This window comes from Contarinia nasturtii, unplaced genomic scaffold, assembly GCF_009176525.2.
Source record: "Contarinia nasturtii isolate CC-2019 unplaced genomic scaffold, AAFC_CNas_1.1 Cnas_scaffold_78, whole genome shotgun sequence".
Lineage (NCBI taxonomy): Eukaryota > Metazoa > Arthropoda > Insecta > Diptera > Cecidomyiidae > Contarinia > Contarinia nasturtii.
Window position 1 is genome coordinate 970871 of NW_022197436.1, and position 25001 is coordinate 995871.

At 35.3% G+C, this 25001-nt stretch overlaps 1 protein-coding gene across 4 annotated transcripts; it reads right to left on the reverse strand.

Annotated features, from left to right (window-relative positions):
* Positions 1-24879, reverse strand: LOC116338828 (helicase domino). Of its 4 annotated transcripts, XM_031764343.1 has the most exons (26): positions 24799-24870; positions 23824-24606; positions 23336-23425; positions 19340-20119; positions 18749-19038; positions 18559-18628; positions 18129-18280; positions 17554-17688; positions 17222-17302; positions 16771-17129; positions 16307-16493; positions 13331-15985; positions 12516-12734; positions 6992-7027; positions 6476-6838; positions 4931-5689; positions 4749-4835; positions 4542-4640; positions 4307-4465; positions 4129-4215; positions 3736-3834; positions 2884-3634; positions 2639-2812; positions 2309-2477; positions 2007-2238; positions 1-1916 (listed from the first exon to the last, which is right to left on the reverse strand). In XM_031764343.1, the coding sequence occupies exons 2-26, from the start codon at positions 24251-24253 to the stop codon at positions 1551-1553; spliced, it is 8829 nt and encodes a 2942-aa protein (XP_031620203.1). In that variant the 5' UTR covers positions 24254-24606; positions 24799-24870; the 3' UTR covers positions 1-1550. The 4 variants fall into 4 exon arrangements, with proteins under 4 accessions (XP_031620203.1, XP_031620211.1, XP_031620195.1 ...); XM_031764351.1 differs by having other exon boundaries at positions 4322-4465; positions 23824-24879; XM_031764335.1 differs by having other exon boundaries at positions 23824-24879.
* Between the last annotated feature and the right edge of the window lie 122 nt (positions 24880-25001).

Below are 25001 nucleotides of genomic sequence, written 5' to 3' on the forward strand. Positions count from 1 at the left end.
TTCAATTTCATCGGGTTTTTTTTTTATTGACTTTTTTCATATTTACAATACTTGGTACAGCTACATATTTAAAACAATATTTTGTTGTTTTGTTTTTCGTTTAATTTAATTACACAGAAAACGTTTTAAATTTTTTTTTATTCTTTTTTAAATTAATTTTTCGCTAAAATCCTAGACGTTCAAATGGGGCGCCTAGAAAAAATTTAGACGCCCAAACTACATATTATCATTCACCATCGTCATCATCATCTTAGCTCAATAAGAATTTATTAGTTGCTTTTACGTTTCATCTGTAGTGAGAGGAAATTTCGCAGAAAACATAACTACTTTCCATATTTAGCGTTGAAAAAGAATGGCGAACATTTGTTTTTTGTTGTCGAACAGTAATTTAGATTCGTTTGTTCTTCTCTTATTTCAAAGCAACGACACACGCGTGTGTCACATGATTTCGAAATTACTGAAAGAAAAATTATACAGACGTTTTTTTTTTCATTTCGTGACACATTGTTTTCAATGGGTTTTTCATGATATTAATCACGATTATTATTTTTTTTGTTACAAAACTGAATCGACAATACATGCACACGATTCATGTTCATATTTCTTTTGTGTTAGGAAAACAACGAAAAAATATACACGAAAAAATCAAACTACACATTGACAATTACTAAATAAAGCTCTCAATTGATTGGATCATTTTATGGCAAATGCTAATTCGTCGATTGGCAATTTAAAAAGAGCATGTTTGTATTTTCATGTCTCATTTTTAAATTTTCGTACACAAATTTAAATGAAAACGCGAAAAAAACAAATCGCGTCGCTCATGTGTTTGTTAGAATTTTGAACGAACGCAAAACAATACAGAGAAAATAAAATTATTTCGTTTTTTTTTTGTTGTTGTTGTGTTTGTATAATAGATGTTCACTTAATGCATCTATGATTAAATGCAATAATTTAAATAGGTTTTATTATCTGAGTGGTTAGTTTTCTTTTACATATTGATAATAATGTCGATTGTGGCGTGATTTTTCTTTCAATTTCTTTGTTAACTGATTAAGATGTGTTGACAAAAAAAAACAACATTTAATGAATTCATTTCTCGATTCGATCTGATCAATATCGCTTATTTCTCTTCTTCAAATGAATACACACTATAAAATAATGTATAATTTATTATTTAAAATAAAAAGAAAATTCTGTGTATTTTATCGCATATTTGCGAGGAAAAAAAATGAATGCGAAACAGAGAGACAGAGAGAGAGAAAAAAATGTTAACATTTCTGATGATCATTGACTAATTTCAATTAAAATACTTTCTGTTGTTAGTTTTCTTGGCTTGTGCATACACAAAGAATAAAAAAATGATTCCAGTCATGAATGACATCGAAATATTAATCCATTGATGTAAAAGATCATTTAAGAATGTGTTTGTATATTGGTTAAATTGTTCTTCTTGTTTTTTTATCTGTTCAAATGCAAATGATTTACTTTTTTCAATCATTCGATGCTTTGTCGACCACACATATACATGCACGTGAAATGTTTGGTGTTTAACGACGTTTTGGTGTTGTTGCCGGTGGATGTGATTGTGGTGATTGTTCAACTTGTGGTTGTGGTTGTGTGGCCGATGCTTGGGCGGTCGCTTGAGCGGTTTGTGTTGGTTGATTTGCTTGTGATTGTTGTGTGGGTTGTTGTTGTGATGGCTGAACGGCCACCGCCACCAACGAACCCGTTGATGCTTGCAATCGTAAATTTTGATTTGCATTTTGATTTCGCACTTGTTGCTGTTGCAACATACTAAATATTGCCTGTTGCGGCGTTGTACCCGCACTCACTTTTATCGTATGGGGCGGATTTGACATGTTCGTTCGAATTGTACCGGCCGCCAATCCTTGCGCTGATGCGGCTGACACTACCTGAACGTGTTCAAAAAAATAAAATAAACAAAAGATGTTATTCAAAATGCACAAAGCAAAAGAAAGAAAAGCGTAAGAAATAGAATTTACCTGAATGGTTTGACGAGCATTCTGTGATGACACTGATACGGGAATTATTCGCTTGCCTAATACAATTTGATTCGGCTGCTGGCGTATCAATTGTTGCACACTGACCGTTGACTGTTGTAGATTTTTCGGATTTTGTACAATTAATTGTGTACCACCGACCGATGTGGTCTTTGCCGTTCCCGCTGCATTTGTTGCACCCGCTGCACTCGTTCCCGTAAATGATTTGATCGAACTGTTTGAAAGACACCGATTGAATGAATCAGAACCTTATTCTCAATAAATACTCTCTTTGTGATACATACCCGCCGGTGGCTCCTGCCGCATTCTTTCGTTGTTGCTGTTGTGCGATTGGTATTTGTTGTAATTGCATTTGCCGTACACCAGGTAGGGTAGCTTTGATTTGTCCCGTTTTTATTTGAGCCAATGTCATTCCACCCGAAGTAGCTAATCCTGTTGATGTTTTCACCAGCGCTAATTATCGATGACATTTTTAAATATTATTAATTTTTATTTATATTGCTTTTCAAAAAATTGATAACTTTTTATTCTTCTCAGTAGAAATTGAAAGAAAATTATATGAAAAATTCGAAAAAAATATGCAAGGTGATCCTTGAATTAAAATTGAAGCGTACCATATTGTTGTTGACCAGTTCCACTAGCCGATTGCAATTGGATGCTTGGCGTGAATTGCTGCAAGATTTGTGTTTTGGCTTGTTGTGGTGATTGTGATTGCTGTGGCGATTGTGTGTGTTGCACTTGAGTGCCCGTTTGATTTGCCTGCGATTGATTGACCATTTGTCGTTTGACTGCGTTAGAAAGTGGAAAAAATATATGGTTTTTATCTTTGAAATTTGAAAATGTCGAAAGAGGTGCCTACCTTGTTGTCTTTGTTGTACCATAAAATGTGTTCGCTGTGGTGTTGTTGTATTAGCCGAATTCATTTGAACGCTGGCAACCGAAGCGACATTTGTTGCAAGACCCGGACTACCAGTAACACCGGCCACCGTGGCAAGTGATACCTTTTGTCCGCTTGATGGTTGCAATTGTATTGTTTGGCCGACATTTGTGCCGGTCGCAACAATGCCACCTTGAATTATTGCACCTGATGGATTGACAACGCTCACTTGACCGCCGACCGTTTGTAAAACGGTATTACCCTGTGCCGTATTCAATACTTTAAATTGTTGTCTCGCCGTATTTTGACGAACAATTTGAAATTGTGCGGGCTGTGTTATTGGTTTCCCAGTGGCTGTAACACCAATCATTGGTATGCCACCTTTGGTGACAACACCTGATACTTGTTGATTTCCGCCCATCGATAAACGCAATTGGCTCGCTTGAATTTGTGTTGGTGTTACATTTTGTGCAGTTAAACCACTCACCGATACAACGGCCGATGTTTGTGTACCAGATCTGGGACTAAATTGAATCTCTTGTATGCCCGGTGTGGTAAGTATGCGTTGTGCACGCAACGATGAGGTCGTTGCATTGGAAGGTAATCCAGATGTGGTAAACACCGTTCCCACACCTGTCAATTGTGATACAGATACCACTTGGGAGGTTGCCACTTGAGCTGGAAGCGTTTGAACAATTTGACCACTTGGTGTTGGTGTCACATTTTGCTGATTCTAAATAAAAATTAAATAAAAAAATAGTTAGTTTAGTTTTTGTGTGCCATTCATTTACTATCAATGTGAAAAACATGCAAAAAGTCGGAAAAAAAAATTACCGGTTGACTGACAACTGTCGTACTGGTTGGCATAACGGCTTGCTGAATCGAAACGATCGCCAGTTGAGATTGTGACGATTGAATTTGTTGCTGTTGTTGCTGCAAGTGGAAAAAATAATATATTTTAGATTAGATTTGAACCCTTGCATTCACTTCAAATTTGAGCCGATTTCATTTTATTGCGATGAATGGCGAAAAAGTATGGAATTCAAGCATGATATTGAGTTGAATGAAAAACATGCATATAAATACAAATTATGTAATTGCAAAAAAATGAATGTTTAATCATCAGTGGAGTTTTATCATTCAAATCTATCGAACATTTCTTTGAACATTCAAAGAGCAACCTATCGGATTCATTTCATTTTTGCCACAATTTTTCTTTTAATTCACCTGTACGGGATGCAATTGGGGAATCTGTTGCGTAGCTTGCGCACTTTGTTGGCCGGCTTGAGCTTGAACTTGGTTCTGTTGTTGTTGCTGTTTTTTTGGGAAAAAAATGCAATTAGATTCCATTCGAATTGTAAATTTGTTGGAATAGAAAGAGAATGAAGTTGATTGGTGTAATTACTTTTGTCATAAATACCTGTTGCTGTTGAATGTGATGCTGCGTCTGCTGTGGCAATTGTTGTTGAGCTTGTGATATCGGCACATGTTGTACAGCATTCATAATGTTTTGGGTTTGTGGCGAAGCAGTTACTACTTTCACTAGTTGACCAGGTTGTTGATGCTATATTGAAAACGAAAAATATTCAGTAAATTAGTGTTTGATGTGTCTAATTTATTTCCAAAAAAAATAAACTTACGTTTCCAGCACGAGATGCTTGAAGGTTGTGGGCTTGAACGATGGTTGCCATCGATGGTAAAACTTGAGTAACATTTCCTTGTTGCTGCAACTGTATCAACTAGAATAAATTTAAAATAAAATCGAATTAAAAAAAATCCTTTCTCCATTTTGCTTCATCGCAACACAAAGAAGAAGTGAAGCGTTTATTTGTTAATTTATAATTTACCTGTTGTTGTTGTCCGGCTGTTGCGGTTGGTATATGTGCTGTAATCTTGGCTCCTTGTACCTGTTGCGTTTGTGCCGCTTGAAGTTGCTATAATTTAAAAATAGTTCGATAAATAAATGTTTACACGAAGATCATTTTGAAAACGATCGACTCATCAATATTCGATGTGAAACGTTTCTTACCTGTTGTGATGGTGTTGGTTGCAGTTGCGTATTCTGCGATTGAACTTGTTGTTGTTGCATAACGCCAACAGTTCGATTGCGTTCTTTCATTTTTTCGGCGCGTCGTGCGGCTATTTCGACCGGGCTCAATGGTTGATCATAATTTAAAACGCCAAAATCAGCCATAACAACGGCATGTTTTGGATTTTTCATCGATGGATTGACCAGCATTTGTTTGATCTCTGGTGCCTTCTTCATTTTAGCCGCTTTGATGAATTCGTAATTGGTTTTCATCAATTTGGTGAACGAATTGTTATTATCGTTGATAAACAATTGTGATGTACGTAGTGCTCGTATTGCTTTTGGCGGTGACAATGGTTTGCTTGGGTTTTTCGATTTTTTCGGTTGTTTCTTTGGAGTTTCAATCAATTTACCCTCTTCACGTGGCAATATATAGTTTTCATAACGATATTTACATTGTTTTGGTGTTCGATAAACACGTGATGTTTGATTTACAATATCAGCAACTAAATCCCAATTGGGCGTATGACCCGGCGATAAAAGCATCAAATTCAATGGTAAACCTTGCATATTTTGAATGACATTTAACAATGCGGCATCCTCGTATATTGCCCATTCGGCCATGCCCTCCGGTTCGACCAATTGTTTTGTTTGAATTTGGGCTAAAATTGGTTGCGCAACTTGCGGCTGATTTGGTTGACCAGCTACAACACCTTGAGCCGATTGCAATGCACCCGGCTGCTGTGGCTGCTGTGCAACCTGAACGAATGACGGAATGAGCGATTTTAAAGAAAAAAAAATTGATTGATGACATGTTTTTTATTCAAAAGGACTTTTTTTTTGGTAGAATCTATAGAGTTTCTGAAGTTGCAAATATGGAGTAATAATCATTAAATAGAATCGGAGGAGACTTTATAATTTAAGCTTCGTTCGTATGTAACGTGCACTGAACTACCTAACAAAAATTCCGATGACTGGCAACAGTTCTGAGTTATACTCTGTTCTTAAATTGACTCCAACTGCAGACTCGATCAAATTATTCTTCACTGAATTCAAGTGCAAAAGACACGCCAGTTGAAAAAGATCTGGGTTTTTTGCTGTTCTTCAATTTTTCCACGACCGAATTTTTCTAACAAGATTTTTTTTTGCATTTTTTTGTTGTCAAAGTTTCTTTTTAAATCAAAAAAGTTAATCGAAAATTGAATAGAAATTCAATAACTTCAGAAACTCTAAGCTAGGTCCATTTCTACATTATAAATGGGTCACCAAATAATAAATTGATCAATAAAAATCGCGGTCACCATTGAAATCGTCTTATCCGTTTGTTTTATTGAAGAATTAATTATTATTTGGCCATCCATTATTCAAGAGTTCATTGAAATTGAGCCAATCGCAGATTCACATTATAAAATATGTAAATGGCAAACAAAAGGAATTAATGAATTGAATTTCATTGTGTCGTCATAGTGTCGATCTCATATGAATCCCTTGCTTTCAGCTCCTTATCTCTACCAATAAAAAAAACGTCTGATATAAATATCTTACCTGAAGATGTGCGGTAGTTTGTGGTTGTGGTAATTGTTGTTTAATTGTTGTTATTTGAATGAGTGGTTTGAAATTGCCGCGATATCGTTGTGTTTTCAAGTCACGACGCAATTTAGCCAGTGCGGGTGATGGTCGATCGAATAGTGATCGTGGTGGAAAATAATTGTCCTCTTTGCGAATTTTAATTGGACGTCGACCGTCCATGAGAAAACCGGCATCGGTGCGAGTGCGTTTGACCTCCTTTCTAATATAAACCGGTGGCAATTCTGATTCCGGTATGGTTTCTTGTTCGTATAGGAAGCATAACGAATAGTCAATGTAGAGATCAGAATCGTCTTGTGGCGGTGTTGGTGGGCTCCAAAGCTAAAGCAACAAATATGTGTGGATTTTTTTTGGTTTTGTTTTAAAGATTTCGTGTTAAACGTATTGCGCCAAAATGAATTTGGCCAATGCCAATTGTTCGTTTGTGAAACAGAAGAAAACTGTATAAGAAAAGAAGGACAAAATCAATCTTACCGGCATGAGTTCCATTGTGTTATCAGAAATCCATATCTACATCGATATTCAAGAAATCGGTGGCAGAATTGTGTGTGTGTGTATTTGTGTGGGTATATGGGTCGATATGTATTTTGTGTATTTGTGTTCAGGGAGTCAATGTGTCAGTTCATTGTGTGTATTCGAAGTGGTTCAGTTTAGAATTTCGTTTTTTTTTTTTTTTGGTTTAATTTTTTTTTGTTCGGTTGATTTGGGGGGAAGAGAGAAGAAAAATAGCATTTATTAGAATACAAATGTTTTGTTTGTTTTGTGATTGATTTCGAGATTTTTGGAATGTAGAAAAAAAAATTGGGAAAAAAAAATGTTTTGCTTGATTTAATCTACTTATGTTAAAAGTTTGAGAAACTAAATTTTCTTGATTTTTCTTTTATAAATGTTTCGGCTCTTGTTTTCGCGCGACATTACGGTAAAACCAAACGAGGACGATGCAGAAAAATACCGGAATTGAAAAAAGGTTATTCTGTTTCACTATTTACATTTTTTCCGCTCAACTTAAAAAAAAAAAATGATGCTCGGTTTGTTTGTTCCGGCCTGCGATTGTGCTGTTTATGTTTAAAGTGTGTTTTTAGTGCATCTTTTTCAATTAATTATTTTTGTTTAGCTTTTTTTTTATCTATAACCAAGGCAAAGTGAACGCTTTTGGAATGGCAAATGGCTGTTTTCATTTCCTTTGCTTTTTTGCAGATCGGCAATTTTTTTTCGTATCGAATGTATGTGTGTCTGTGTGTGTTTGTATGTATTATTATTTTCAAAAGACGATTTGTTGTGCGAATCACGACGAATTAAAAAAAAATTCTTTGTTTTGCATTTCTCAAAAGGACTTATGCTTACATATGAGACACTGGAGTGGTTTTTCCGTTGCTTTAACGCATTCTCTTTTTTTACCAAATCGTTTTCCATTGCGGAAAATTGAATAAAAAAATTTTGGGACTTGATTTGAACCAACTCCGAGAGAATCATACTTTAAATTGACGAACAAAAGTCAGCGTGCCATTTGCCCATTTACAAATTTAAACCGAAATGAATTTGCGTGTTGTGTGAAAAAAGAACAAAAAAAATTGTTTAAGATAAATTCGTGAAGAGGATTCAACCACATTGAGATTGGTTGAATTAAATTAAAAACAAAGTACGCTTATTATTTGAATGCCTCTTTTGCGAAAAAAAAACGTCAATTATTTGCTGGTGATTGACACACCGATTCAAGTAACACACACACACTTTTCTCTCTCTTTTCAAGAGAAAAACCATAATTTCTTTATCAAAATAAACTTTCGTAACGTTTTTCGATCAAAGGAACGGATTTTTTTTTTCATTTTTATGTTGTGACGAAAACAAAAGCAACAAATATAAAGTTTTGACTAGGTCTTCGGTATTCGGATCGATATCAATGTTTTTTTTTTCTCAATTTTTCTTTTCGTTAAAATGTTTTATGCAGCACGCGACGCGACGCGACGCAAGTATCGTTTAGTGTGTAATTTTTTTTCTCTGGTTATAAGTAGTTACGATCTGGGTAAATAAATTTGGTGGTAATCAGTACGTAAATATTGTTTTTTTTTTCTTTTTTCTCGTTTTATATAAAAAAGCAACAACAACAAAACAAACATTTGCAATTCCAAATAAATGCTCTTTTCAATGCCGTTGGGTATAAATAAAACAACACAACATTTTGATTTGTATTTTTTCTGGTGTTAATTTATATTATTTGCAATTTTTGTTCAGTTTTTTTTTTTAAATCATGTTGTTTCTTGGATCCGATTATACATTTTGTTTCTAATTTAACATATAATCGAAATAAATGTCACCAACATGTTTTTTTTTTTTTTTTTTTGGTTGATTTCTTTTGCGCCTCTCTTTCAATTCGAGAGCGTGTATGAGAGAGAATCAGTGGATTAAGAGGATTTTTAAACTCTATTTATCTCTTTGCTTAACATTGAATGTACACATTTTATAGCCTAATAGTTTCTTTGTAGTTTTTCCATTTTTTTCATTCTTTTTTTACAATTCTCTCATCGAAGTTTTTGTTTATCTTTTTAAATACAGTATTATTATCATTAGTCCTAAGTTTATTTTAATAAAAATTGAGAAACGCATATCTAATGTCACAGAGCTCATTTTCATTTCAAATTTGTTTTCTATTTGTGTGTGGTTTAGTCTATTTTTTTCTTTTGTTTCTTGTTAAATTCTTGCTTTATTTTCCACTCAAACATTTCAAATCATCCGTGTCTATCTAGATAGATTTTGTTTTGGATTCTTTTGAACAGCTTAGCTTGATGAATATTAGAGATTGTGTGGATTTTCATTTGTTCTCTTTTTCGAATGAAATATTGAAAATTATTTTAAATTAAAATAAAATTCATAAATTATACAATGCCCCGATGTGTATTCCGATATATATATATGCTTTTTTTTCTTCAAATTGTTCTATGAATGCACTGGATAATTGAATACAATGAACGGGCAAGTGTCTGTGTCAGACATACTCTTCTCGGCAAACACATACAAAAAGTGTGTACTTTTTTCAACGAAAAATAAAAGAGAACAGTTTTCTACATCATTTTGGCCTGACCTATTTTCATTTTCAAATCTCACTGGAAAATCGACGAAACTACGAAAAATTGCTTCAATGCCACAAAGCGAATGGAAGATAATAATTTCGCAAAGGAGATAGAGAAAATGTCCAAGCAACAGCGTGGAGAACAAAACAACGACCATGCTTCAACATTTTGGAAAACCATGCTTGTTTCATTTGAAGTGGACAAAAATAATTTACAACGCTTGAAATGTGTAATTAAAATGCATCAAATCGAAAATCATATTTTGAACAAGATTTCGATGATGAACCGAGTGGAAATAATGACGTCTGAAATCTAAAAATATTTTTTTATTCGATCTTTGCGATTTGCATCGTCGTCCAGAGTAAGAGACAGAGAGAGAAAGAGAAAAAAAAATATCTTTCGATTTTGATGCGGTGCAGATAGTGTGCAATGGCATAGGGTAACAGTTTATCAAAATTAAACTCCGTCTATGCACATATGAATTTTTCAATCGATTCATCGCTTTTGCAACTGAATTCGTTTTTGTTTTTCTCGCCACGTTTCCAATGACACACAGCATGTGGTTTTCACAACGTAATGCTTTGTTTCAACAAACAAAACAAAAACGTTTGCTTTTGAAGGAAACACAGTGTCACATTATTATTGACTAAAATCGGGCACATTTTGAAATTGGCTACGTTCGTCATTTCTCAGAACAATATTCTCTGCAAAAATTCAAATGACTAACATATTTTATTGGATGCCCTCGTGTATACTAACTACGCAATTGGATGGCTGGCATTTATTGACGCAAAGTCAAATCTAATCAAATTTTAAGTTTCAATATCAATATGGGTTCCGCATATAATACAGAATAAATAGCAAAATTTTGATTTGACCAACATTGATGAGATTCGATTGCAATACAAATGAAATTTTACATCTTATTTAAAACAACAACAACAAAAATCACCGAATGACATTTTGATGCGACGCAATATTTAAAGACCAAAATTTCCCGCTTAAATCGAATCGGGCTGTGTCACAATTAAAATTGAAACGAAGAGTTGTTCGCCCCTTTCGAAAGTACTTCGTTTCAAAAATTGCGTTTAATATGCGGACAACAGTATTGCTTTGGGTGCGCGAGTACATTTTTTGATAAATGATACTTGAAAGCTGAACAGATAAAGTGCCAGCCATTGCGTCGAATATTTCAATGCCAAATATAGATCATCGATCATTTGATACTGTTGTTGTTTTCCACTTCATATTATTATTTTTTTCTGTTTCGAATGTACTTGGTTGCTTTTGGAGCATGTATTTTTCGTTTTATTTTTCATTCCCTTTTCCCTTTTCTCTCACTCAAATTTTTGATTAAAAAATTGTGTTTTTACTTTTTTTCATTAGAAAAACTTCGAGAATTTGTAATTTTTCTTTCTATCTCCTCTTCCGCAAAAAATTGTAATAAATACGATAATTTCTACATGAAACAAACAATGAACAAATTTTAAAAATAGAAAAAAAAATGAAATGTAACTAATTTTTTTGCTCTTTTTCTCTATCACTCTAGCATTCGAAATAATTCATAATAATTTTTATGGAACATTGAGAGTTTGAATGAGGCGTTGTATCGGCATTTGTGGTCTTTTCAAAAGGTCAAACGACACAATGCGCATTGATTGTTTGGCCGGTTAGATTTTCGATTTAAACCGTGACTTTTGCTGTTGTGCATCACAATCATGTTTGTTGAGAACGACCTTTGGTGTTCGATTCAAATCAAACAGATGATTTTTGGCATTTAGACCAATGGCTGTTGCACCAGCAACACTTGTATTGGTCGTTGATTTTGTCGATTTCGTTAAACTTTTCCGTGATCGAATGTTGTCGTTTGTTTGATCAGTGCTGGAATCGTTTAATTTTGATTTCATCGTTTTTGTATCGGGAGTATTGGCAGAGACTTTTTGATTGACATTGTTATCATCGGTTGCAGTAACATCAGCATCATCATCGTTAATATCTTCGGCTGAACTGCCATTGCCATTTTCAAAAATGTCATTGATCGCACCGTGCGATGTTGTTTTCATCGAACCGGTGGGGGTTTTGTGATGAATTCGTTTTGCACATAGTTCGGGCACATTTTGACTTTTATCAAGTGTCCATAGATCAATTTTGATGCGACCATGTGAACGTGTGCTACGCGGACTATTGATATCGATTTGATGATTTGTATCCACATTATTTTTCATAATTAGGCTATTCTCTTTGGTTGCATCGCCATCGGTTTCATCGTATGACATAATCGAACCGTCCGATTGCACTAGAATTGCATCGTCGCCGTCATCGTCACCGTCATCGTCATCATCATCATCCTCGGCGGCAGTATCATCTTCGTCCGATTCCTGTGGATCGGTTGAATCAACCATTACATCTAAACTACATTCACTATCATCGAATTCCTCTGAATGACGTTGTTCACTGCATTCGCTATGCTCAGCCGTTGTATCGTTGTCATTCTTTGACGTTTTTCCATAACTATTGGCAACGCCATTATTTTTATTCGGACTTATCAATGGCTCATCATCACTGGACATCACAATTGTTTCATCTTCGGCATTTTCTAATTTTGGCTGTTTATTCAAACGAGTACTGAGGCGCATCGAACTAGTACGTTTCGTACCAGACGACGACGATGATGATATCGATGGTTTTTTATTCGGCGAATTAGTTTGGGCCAAACGACTTATTGGCGCCGGTGGCTTTGAATTATTTCGCAATGCTCGACGCGGTCGACCTAACTGTTTTTGTGCAACAACTGTTCTAATTGGTTGTCTAGCTGTCAATCTACCCTTAACTCTTTTATTATTTTTAACAACACCGTGTCGATCGCTTTGTTTTACTTTTAATAATCTACGATTAACTGGATTACGTTTACTAAATTTATTGTTATTAACCTGGTTTTGTGCATCCTCGCGTGAGTATGTTAACATTTCATCTAAGTCGGCTGCACGTTTCTCATCTTCTTCTTCCTTTTTGATTGCAGCCAAACGATTTGCCTCCCATTCACGTTTTTGTTGTTCGATTTCCGCTTCGGCCGCACGCAATTGTTCAGCCGTCCATGAGCCACCCGTTTCTTCAACGAAACGCATTGCATACAGTTCAATTGGATTTAACTGTTCATATAACAAGAATAAATGGAAAATTCAATTAGTTTTTAAACGAAAAATACATATTTAAGATAAAAATTTCTGCATAAGATTCGATTTTTATTTTTAGTGTAAGACTTTGAGTGATATAACTTGGCTATTGGTGTGACACCAAGCTATGTCTGAGAGTCTGCATTAATTTTGCATTTTAGCAAACCGAAAATGTAATAAAAAATCCACTGCCAGTTTAATAAAAAAATGCGACTCCATTCCTTTTGGAAATCTTAATGCTCTTCAATGATTCAAGTCACTCTCAATTGAGAGATGTTTCTTTAAACTGCTGAAGTTCTTGGAAGATCTCCAAATTCTTTTTAAATTTCAACATTGAATATTTAAGTGTAAGACTTTGAGTGATATAACTTGATTATTGGTATGACACCAAGCTATGTCTGAGAGCCTACGTTAATCTTGCATTTCAGCAAACCGAAAATGTAATGAAAGTCCATTGTCGGTTTAATCAAAAAAATGCGTAATCGGGTCCTTTTATCATGGATTCAAACACCAAAGTCTTTAAAGGTCAAATTGTTTTTTAGGAAGCAAGAATGAAAGAATGAAATTTATACCTGTTTCACGAGATTTTCCACTTCTTGTTCAGCTTTGCTCAACTCGGGTGGTTTATTTTCGTTGTCTTCAATTGGAATGCTTTCATCAAATTCAGCTAAATCGGCTGCCGCTTCAGCGCTAGCTGTTTTCGCCGCTTGTACATCTTGTTCATCTTCAGCGGCAGCAAGTGCCGATTCAAATGCACCAATGGCAGTACGATCTTCCGATCCACTTGGTTGTGATGGAGGTTGTTGTTGTTGTTGTGCCGACGATGTGGCAGCTGTGATGGCTAAATTCTCTTGTAATCGATTGCGTCGTTCACGATCTCTGTCCAATACATCGGCCAAACGATCGGATGCACTATCTTGGGCATTATTAACAGTAAATAGATCCTGTATCGATGAGCCCTTGAAATAGGCCGTTGTAAAATTGCCACCTTCAATGGCTAAATCGCCGAGTAATCGCTTTTGATTTGCCTTTTTCAAAATATTCTCTTCAATTGTTTTTTCACTAACCAAACGATAGATATGTACGTCACGCGTCTGGCCGATTCGATGGCAACGATCTTGGGCTTGTGCATCCATTGTTGGATTCCAATCCGAATCATAAAATATCACAGTATCAGCTCCGGTCAAATTAATACCAACACCACCGGAACGTGTTGACAGAATAAATGCAAAAATTCGTTTATCATTGTTAAAACGGTCCATGAGAATTTGACGTTGTTCAACTTTTGTTGTGCCATCCAATCGCAAATAGATGTGACCATGATAGTTAAGAAATGCTTCGAGCACATCAAGCATCCGTGTCATTTGAGTGAATATCAGCACACGATGTTGATTGTTTTTCAGTTCGCGCAATAAACGATCGAGCGTTTGTAATTTACCGCAATCGTATTGGATAAGACGTGGATCTGGAAATTGTGTTGACATCGCCGATACAATTGGATGGAGTAATGACATTTTTGGTGATAATTCTGTGGCAAAACATTGTTCGCGTGCCCGTTCATCATTCAATTTCGATGGATGTGGATGTGAAACATGTAGAATGGGCATCGGTGCCGATACGGGCGGCACAAATAAAACAAAATTCTTGAAAATATCATTCATTTCATTTGTTCGTTGTGCATATGTTTTTATGCAATTGTTTAGGCTCCAATTTTCATTGGTTTGCATTGCATTCATACAATTTATATAGCCAATGCTCATCCATGAACCATATGCTGAACGATTGCTGGGTCGACCATCGAATAGTTTCGTAACGGATTCCCTGAGATCTGATCCATACATCGGTGTCGTTGAACACCGGCGTCGATTCATTTTTGCCAAAAATTGTAATTTTTGTTTGCGTCGTTTCTTAAGCATTTCTTCGGTTTCAATAATACCAAATTCAGCATCGGTCTCATCGATATTTTCCTTTTGATCGGCATCGATTTGTTTTGACAATTGGTCACCGCCACTGGCCATTGCATATGAATGGGTTTTCAATTGTTTGGCCAATGTTGTTGACAATTGTAATGAACTGCTTACATTACTGCTACTACTTATGCTACTAGTACTGCTACAACTAATGATATTGGACGTGGACGATGACGATGGTGTGGCTGATACATTTAATGCGTGCGGTGATGATGTGACCTTAACAAATGGCTTTGCAATTGCTGTTGATCGAACGATTCGTTGTGTATGGGTGTGTGGTGTTAATGATGTACTTCGTACCACCGTCAATCGTTGACCAGGTGTCAGCATTGTTGTTTGGCCATTGTTCGATGGTGCCAAAATGATTTGACGTCCGTTTGGTGTTTGAATGATTTGCATGGTACCGGCCGGTGAGCCGGCCGTTCGTCCACCGGCTGCATCAATACGCTTTCGCAGACCGACAATTGTTTGGGTCGGTGTTGTGCCCGCTGTCATATGACCAATACCGCTGACACCAGATGCAGTCAATGGTGGTGGTATTGCTGTTAATGCATGATGACCACCAACACCACCTCTAATACTATTGCTGCCACTGATTGACAATGGCAAATTTCTATTACTATTGTTGCTACTAACTAATAAGTTACTATTAACAGGGATAATTTTTGTTCCTTCAGTCTTCATTGCGGGACTTGTGCCGACTTTAACGCCGGTACTGTACGTACTTATGTTGTTCGATACGGTCGATTCACGGATGCGCATAAACATTTTAAATTGACCTTCGGGACATTTTGGTGGCGGTTCGATGGCCGTATCAATTTCTTCAATTAATTTACGCGGCGTTTGAGTTTTACGCGCAAAATATGCAACATACGCGCTCAGGCATTGTTCCAATTGTACCAATACCAAATTCAATGAACTCAAATCGATTTGTTCGAATGGATCGTAGTCACAGATTTTCGATATTATCGATGCCGTATGCATATTGATGCCATCCATACGAAATGGTGATACAGTTTGTCGTGTTTCAAACATATTCGGATGATTACACACTTTACGCAATTGCATCAGTACATTGATTACGCTCAATAGATTACCGGACGCCAGTGTTTCACGTGTATTTGCACGGCTCATAAAATCATCGTATAAATATCGTTGACGCTTTGATAGCCGACACATTACAACGTGCTCATACTTTTTCGGCATTTGTTTTTCCACTTCGCATTTTAAACGACGCAATAAAAACGGTCTCAGCACCTATAAGTCGAAGCGGGAGAGAGAGAGAACAGAAAAAAATGACACAAAACAATAAACATTATGCATACAAATAATTGATTTTCATTTTTGAATTGTAATTCGGATTGAAGGTATTTGGGGCAAGGTAATTTGAAATGTTGCGATAATTTGGAAAATGAATACGATTATATGGAAATTTGTATTCAAAAGCTGGTATTTCGCTGTTTATTCTGGCACCTTTGCAAATGTCCAAGGTCGTAGCAACCATGCACAGATTCGAAGTGCGGGAATCATTTTTTTATTGTTAAATTTTCACGTAAAATGTGTTCAAATAAACAATACCTTATGCAAACGTTTGATGATGGAATCATTGTATTCGGAATTGCCTTCAATCATGCCGGTCATTGGGTTTGAGAACCATTCTTTGAATTCTCGATGTGATTGGAACACGTGTGGCATTAGAAAATGCATCAGTGACCACAATTCCATCAAATTATTCTGTAACGGTGTGCCAGTTAGTAGTAGACGTCTGCAAAAAAAGAGAAGAAAACAGTTTCGATTAAGTATCATCTGGGTCTGTTCAACGGTTTGAAGAGGATTTTCAAAGAATTAAAAAAAAAAAAACTACAATCAGACAAATGCCTCGTGCAGATTCATCCAAATGAAATGCGTCCGTCGGCCAAAGATAGGCAAACGAACACGAGAGTTCAGCAGGTTGGTAGTAGTGGTATCATCATTATAGTTTTTCTTTGCATTCATTTTCGATTTTTTTTTAAAATAAAAAAAAAATTGTCAAAATAACTCACTGTTCAGTTTGGAAATTCAGCAATAGTTGCCATCGTTGTGATTTAAAATTTTTGATATTTTGCGCTTCGTCTAATATCAAATACTTCCATTTTTTTCGTCGAAAACTTTGATGATCGGCGATGACCAGTTTATATGATGTGATGCACACATGAAATGCATTCACTTTTGTCCAACCAATACGTTTCGCTTTACGCTCTTTTTGTGAACCATAATACGTGAGAATTTTGAAGCCAGGACACCATTTTTTAAATTCCATTTCCCAATTGAGCATCACCGATGATGGTACCACAATTAAATGCGGACCCCAATTACCTTTCACACATGCCAAATGAGCGAGCAACGAGATCGTTTGAATGGTCTATGGATATGGAGAAAATAAAAGACACCCGTTAAAAATGTGCATCATTTGATAGAGAAGTCTGCGCTTGAAAAAGAAGTTAAACGACTTACCTTTCCCAAACCCATTTCATCGGCAAGAATGCCATTCAGTTTTCGATCGTGCATCGTCACCAACCAATCCAGGCCAATGTGCTGTTGAATAAAAAAAGTGGTTAGAGTTCAATTTTTCCAAATTAGAATCCGTTTTGAACAGAAAAATGAAATTGTTTTCATTGATATAACGTATATTCAGACAAATGCCTCGTACGGATTCATCCATTGAGTAAAAACACGCACAAAAATAGTGAGAGTAATTAATGGTTCAGAGGGTCGGTAAAAGGGTGATCATCATTCGTAATTAATTCGAAAAAAAATAATCTTCGTTAAAATTGTTTTTTACTAACCTGATATTCACGTAAGGTGTGCCGCAGCAAAAACGGTACGGGTGTCACAACATTTGTTGTTAACAATGTATTTCCTTTCGGCTGTATACTTTCAGCTATTGCTGCAGCATCATTTATGAGATCATCTTTATCCGCCTGTAAACAAACAAATAAAAAAAATCGTTTTTATTGCACATCCATGACTCGATCTCGTCTGTATATTTCTTTTTTGCATTGAATATGCGTCACTTCAATTCAAACGGCGAAAGTTTTCCTGAAGAATGTGTCTCTAGAAAGAGTGAAAATTTGTTGCGATAGTTTTTTCACGATAAATTCCCATCGCTCTGAAATTCATGCAAATGCGTAAATGAGCAATGTGATTCGATGGAAAACCGATGTGGATCGTATTTACTCTATGCATAATAGCGTACTTTAGTTGATATGAAAGGCATACAAAAATGGATTACATGTATAAAGCATGTAACATATGCTACTAATCAAAAAAAGTGATTGTAATGCATATCAACGCACCAGTTGGCGTTTGGCTTTCAATTGGTGTATTTTATTGGATTCATTTCAAATTCCGACTTTCTTACCTGAGATTGCTTATTTTCATCTTCTTCCAAGAGGCTTTTCAAGCCAAAGTCTTTGTTTTCTTCATCAATCATCTCCTCATCGTTTTCATTATCACTGAATTCATCGCTGTCTTCATCCTCATCGTCGTCCTCATCATCTTCAACTGCTGTCGCTGATTTTTGAAACACAAAAAAAAAATAAAATAAACAGAATTAGATTTTCTCACGAATCGCCCACAATTTTAATTAAACAAAAGAAAATTTTGTATGTGTATGGGGAAGATTCAGACAAATGCCTCGTTCGATTTCATCCAAAATGCTGTGCTTGAGCTCAAAAATAGAATTCAAGCACGAAATTCAGCAGGTTGGTAGGGGTTTTAACATCATTTTATAGCCAAACAATCATAAATTTCAATTTTTTTGCCGAATAAAATTATGGTAATCAACTTACAATCATCATCTGAATCCAATTCCATGCGCTCGATTCTTCGTTTCGATGTAGCACGTCGACTGTTTGCTTCCTACAATGGATAATTTATTTTTGATTAACAATTTGATGTGTGCCTCGATGTCGAATCGCTCTTTGTGTGGGCAAACGACCGCAAAAAAAAAGATAAAAAAACAAATCATATTGCACTTACATTTGATTCATCGTCAGCTTTGACTTCAGTGATATTGGCTCGTTTGCGGGATGTTGTTCGTTTTGGTGGCTCTTGATTTGTGTCATCATCGTCATTCTCGACTTCGCTCAAAATGATTTTGTCACGATTTTTCAAGTAATCGGATAAAAAGTCTAAATCGTCTAAATCCATTTCGGATTCTTTTTGTAAGGCGGCTATTTCGGCTTTTGTATCGGTCGCTTGTTCTTCTTCTTCTTTGGCAATAGTTTCTTCGTCATCTTCGTCGTCATCATTACCGGGCAAAAATTCATCTAAAAAATCGCACAGGCAACAGAAAAAAAATCGGGTTCGTTTAGATTGCGATGAAATGGAAACCACTGAAGTGGCGGTGAATAAATTTTATGGCGAAAAAAAAAATGATAGTCAGACAAATGCCTCGTGCAGATTCATCCAAATGAAATGCGTCTGTCGGCCAAAGATAGGCAAACAAACACGAGAGTTCAGCAGGTTGGTAGTAGTGGTAACATCATTCAGCATTTTTTTTTAGCAAGAGTTTCTCTTGATGGAAACAACAACAAAAAAAAAAAAATAAAGCGATATGCAAAAACTTACCATCTGATGGTGCATCACGTCGTGGCGATGACCTTCGGCTGGAGTTAAGACTGACAGCGGCCGATGTATTGGCGGTATTGGTGTCGGTCAATGATTTATTCATGCCAACGGCCAATTGTTGTGAATATTTTTCAGTTTGATCGACAATAAAGCTTAAATGTTGATCCAATGCCTCTTTTCGTTTCTCTTTGATTTTTGTCTCTTGTTTAAATTCCACCAATTTTTCAACGTTTGACCAAAAGATTTTGATTTCTTTTGCAATAAAACCGGCAATCCGTTTCAATTGTAGTTCTTTTGCTTTTTCGGCCTTTTGGGCGGCAACCGCTTTGTCGCTGAAATACTTTTGTACCATACGCGCACATTTTTTGGCCGCTGCCTTTTTCCATTTACGTTCTTGGGCAAAATCGGCGGCCAGCCATACCATTTCTTCAAGTAAATAGTCCCAATGGGCTTTTGGCCGTTGTGGTTCTTGTAATTTTGGCAAACGTTTTTCCGTCCATAGACCTTCACGCTGTAACTCGGATATTCGTTGCATAACCGATGCCTCTTGACGCACTTTTAAAAATTGTTCTTGTGGCCCATTGCTGCTACTACCTGCAGTAGCCGCATTCGGTGTGGTTGTCGTTGATGATGATGGTGTTGCCGATGCAATTGTTGGTGCGGCCGATGGCGTATGTTGATGCTGATGTTGTTGAGTATTCGTAGGCGTTGACAATGAATAGGTTTTCTTTGTTTCAGCTATACTTCGTTTTGGCGTATCAGGTACTAACGGTGTTCCGCCTGTATTTTTTTTTCGCAAAAAGCAAAACGAGCGAACGAGGAAGAGAGAAAAAAAAAAACAGACAAAAAACCAATTAATTATTGTCAATAATTCGGCACAAAAATGCAAAACACAAACACACATATACATATTTTATTTAGACAAATAAACGAATATATATAAAAAAAATAAATAGAAACGTTTCGAATAGAAAAGAAATTTATGTTTTCGCTTGTCACGACTGATTTTTTTAGGTTTTGTTTGCTTTATAGAAAGAAAATTTTGAACTGAATCGAAAACCATCGAAACAAAAAGGATTTTTTTTTTTTGAAATTTTAATTTCGAAAAGGAACAATTTTTTTTATTATAATTTTTTTTGCAATCGGAAATAATAAGATTTTTGCACAGAACACTACGGTCTAAGCAATAGCCACATAATTTTGTGTCAAGTTTTATGTTTTTTTTTGCTGGCGTTTTACTCGCAAATTCCTACAAACAAAATATTAAATGCATGCACTAAAATTTGAAGCGAAACCAAAACTGACGATACGATTTGATATGAAAGTGATAGATGGTGTTGGATTCAGTCTACATACTGTTTTGTGTTTGAGATTTGCTTTTCTTTTTACTATGGAAACAAGGGATTTCAAGACAACGCTCAAATTGAAATGCATGCAATGTCTTGAAATGCAACTAAATTAAGACTTTTTTACCAACGAAAAAAAGAAAAAAAAATCACGGTTTTTACGAAATAAAAATTAGAAGATGAAGAGAAAGAGAGAATAAATCATGCCAACGAATAATCGCTTCCAACTAAAACAAAAAGACTGGCAAATTTTTTGGATACAAAACATTGAACTTAATTTCTTTTTTTTTTTATTATAGCGAAATGGTTTTGAGCTCTGGAAGAGACCTCAAATTGGCGATTGGTGTGATTTTTTTTTTCGTATTGCAAATGTTTCGAAAACAAAAAGTTCTATTTAGCAATTCCAACGGAAACAAAAACTAGATGAAATTATAGATTTGCATTTAACGAAAATATTCAAATGTAATAACGAAAGAAACAAAATCAAGTATATAAAAAACATATAGAAGGAAAAACAAATTTTAAAAGAAAATAAGAACAACGAAAAATAAAAAAATAAAATTTGCGAAAAAGTGAGAGAGAGAGAATAAGAGAAAAATAAAAATGAATATAATTGATAGGTGCTACCTGGCACCAGTGGCACAGTAATTGATGATACTGGAATTTGACCAAAGACCATACCATGACGACCACCTTGTGGCCTTCCCGGCACATTACCTACGAAAATTAATTTGATTGGTTTTGATTTGTGAATTGTTTCTTTTTTTATTGTTGTTGTGGTTGTTGTAGTTGTTGTTGTGAGTGATCATAGTTAAGACATAGAATATATGCAATAATGTTGGTATTTATATTTTTTTTTTTTAAACGTGTGAATTTTAGCAACAAATTTTGAAATGAAAAAAAAAAGAACTAAAAGTGACTAAAATATAAGAAAAAGAATAAAATAAAAATTAAATGAAGTTTCTTCCGTTTTAATTCGACACAAAAAAGTAAATGAAGCACGAGTGTGTGAGAGAAAATGTGTTTTGGCGTGTACGCACCGAAATGTTCGAATCGAATTCAGTTTTAAAACGTGCTCTCTAAATTTCTTAAGAATTAAAAAAATGTGAGTGTGTATTGCTGTTGTTGTTATTTTGTACCGAACCTCAAACTTTAAAAAGAAACATCTCAATAACGGTAATCCAACTAAAATGTTGCTTACGTTATACGTTACAAACTGATCAGATTATCGAGAAAGGAACAAAAATGATTGGCATTTTAAAGAATGGAATTTTGCGAAAATCGAAAAAAATTTGAACAAAATGCAAATGAATAATTGCGAATGTAGATATATGTATGTATATATGTGTGTGTGTTTGTGTGTATGTGCGAAGAATGGAATAGAGGGGTTCGATTTAAGGTTCGGTTTTGTGTATGTGAGTGAATATGCTAGAGTGTGTTCAATTGGTTTCACTATCAATCACATTTTCATCTCAACTGATGTGTACGAACGAATGTGGCCATGTTTTTTTCTCTCTATGAATTTTGAACATTCCAAATGAGTCGAAAGCACGCAAACAACATTTGCCGCGTGAAGTCGATGGTAAAGCAAAAAGAAAATTTGAATTGAAAATCCATCTTACAATTATTTCGGCAGAGAATTTGTGCTTCTTTTTTTTTCAATTTATTTGGCATTTCGTTCAGATTATTGGAGATTTTGTTGTTCGCAAATTCCCGGGTGGCCAAGTTGAACTTAACTGACGAATAAACATTTTTCTTTGGCCTATTGGGAATCGAACATAGTTACGAATTGTCGGCATTTTTGCTTTTGACACATAGCGAATTAAAAAATATATGCATCAACTGTATTGTCTACTGTGTATGTATATGTGTGTGTGAATGAGTGCATTAGAAGTGGAGAGTATATTCTTTAATGTTTTTACACAGAAAAAATATATTTAGAAAGAACACAAGAATAAATAGAAACAAACAAACCAACCAAAAAAAAAGTATAAAATTGATAGAGAGTTCACCAAATTGAATTTGAGAGAGAGATAGAATGAACGAAACAAAATTTTCAAAACGAATAATTTATAGTTGACAGTTTTGTTTTCCGTTGAAATGCAATCAATTCAAGTCATGTAATGTTTTTTTTTTTTTTTTGAACAAAAGAGATTTCATATCATATGGGCTATGTTGTTAGTTAGAGTTTCAATTTGTTTGTTAGTTTCGTGTTTAGAGAAACAAGAATATAATGAAGTTTTGAAAGAAAAACGAAACGGTCGCAATTTTTGTGCGAAAGATAGAGAGTTAGATGGTGAGAATTCGAAACAGCGTACAAAAATAAACAAAATTCAAGATAAAACGAAACAAAAAAGAAGACTGAACACATTCTTAATGTAAAAATTGAGATATTAAAAAAAACCGGACCAAAAACGAACCGAAAGCAATTGAACAAAAAAAAAAATATGATAAAATTAAATCTATATCCAATGAAAGAGTATGTATCGAAACAGAATTTAAAAGAAAATAACGAGTTTTTTGAACCGAAACGAAAATTGAAAAGAAATTTTTTTTTTTTTGAGAGAATAGAGAGAAATCAGAGTTTTTTTTTCTGTTGTTGTTGTTTTTGTTTGTAGCGAAAGGGAAATTGCATGTCTTTCTCGTTTACCTAATTGGTTAAGCTGCACTACAGCCGCTGGTAATGTGGTTGAAATTGCGACCGGTGTAACACCAACGCCTGGAATTTTGATTTCGACGCCTGCGAAACGAGAGAAAACGGGGAATTTCGTTCAGAATATCAAATCGTTCGGATTTCGAAATTAGTTTTTGTATTTGATTGAATGAATTAATTTTTTTTGATATAATTCTTTTTTTTGCGAAACTAAAATAAACACCGATAAATCAAATGCATAATTTGTTTTGAATGTAATTTTTGTCCCTTTTTTATAATATGCGGGTGTGTAAAAGTATGAGAAAGACCATGTTTTTGAAATAAAATGACATATTCCGAAAAAAAGAACGCAGAAATATCGAAGTGAACGAATTTGGTGTTTTTTTTTTGTTCTTGTGGCTGATTTTCATAAAAAAAAGATTTCTTTCTGGTGTGTGCTGTTGTTGTTGTGGTTTTTTTGTTGTTGTTGTTGAGTATATGCTTACCGTGCGGTGAATTCGTTGATATGAGTGGCGGTGGTTGAGTTTGAGTTGTGTTTTGTGAATGGGAGGAGGCGGATTGTTGGCCAACAGTTTGTATTGTTGTTGTGGCTGTGGCTATGGTATTTAATGTGGTCGTTGTTGTCACACCGGCTGCTGCCATTCCAATTGATGGCGCAGTATCGGCGCTATTATTTGGCTCCAACCGGTATTGCTTCATAAAATTTACAACATCCGGACCATTGGCCTTTTTACGCCACGTTTGATAATCCATCATATTACCGCCGGTCTGAAGAAAATAAATTTCGGCTACATGTTCCGCATGATTTTCCTTAATTTGCTTCAACCGATGTATGCGATGATTTAGATTTCGTTTTTTAATGTTGCTAGTACTGTTGGCATCGCTACCCAATACTTGGGCACTAGACAACGCCATACTTACTACCAACAAAAATCACAATTTTTCACGAATTATTCATAACCATCCATCGCTTAAAATTTCATCATTCGATTGCCAATGATTTTTACTATATTAATCACATAAACGTTTTTAATATTTTTCACTTGAATTTGGTAAAATTTTGCGTTGAACTTTTTCAATTTTTTCCGTCTCGCACACGAACAACACACGAACGTATTGAAAATCAAATAAAAAAAAAATAAAAAAATGAAAAAATCTTCCACTATTCCGTCGTAGTCGTTGTTGTAGTCGTCGTCGTAGCGCGTTGTCGTTGTATTCGTAGTCGTCGACGTCGTCGCTTTACTTCGTTATATTCGACTCTGTTTGCGCTGCTTCGCCCCAATACACACAACCAAACGTTATTCAACGACGACATGAAATAGAAAAGGATACAAAATCAATACATTTGACGCGAGACCGAATGAGACACACAACAACACCAAAATTTCAATGTGTGCGTCTCAATTATATTCTGTATATGTGTGTTTCGCTTTTTTTCTTTATTCTATCTTTCTTTCCACCTCTTCTTCTTCTTCTGCTCTTCGTCGTCGTAGTCGTCGTTTCGTATTCACACGACAATTTTTTCAAATATGATACTCACAGCAGCTCTGTATGTCGGAAACTGAATTCAGTTCATCGGTTTATGCTGCGACCAAGCCTACAATTGTGTGTCACACAAATACATGCATGCCGTATATTCCGACTGCTTTTGCACACAGCCATT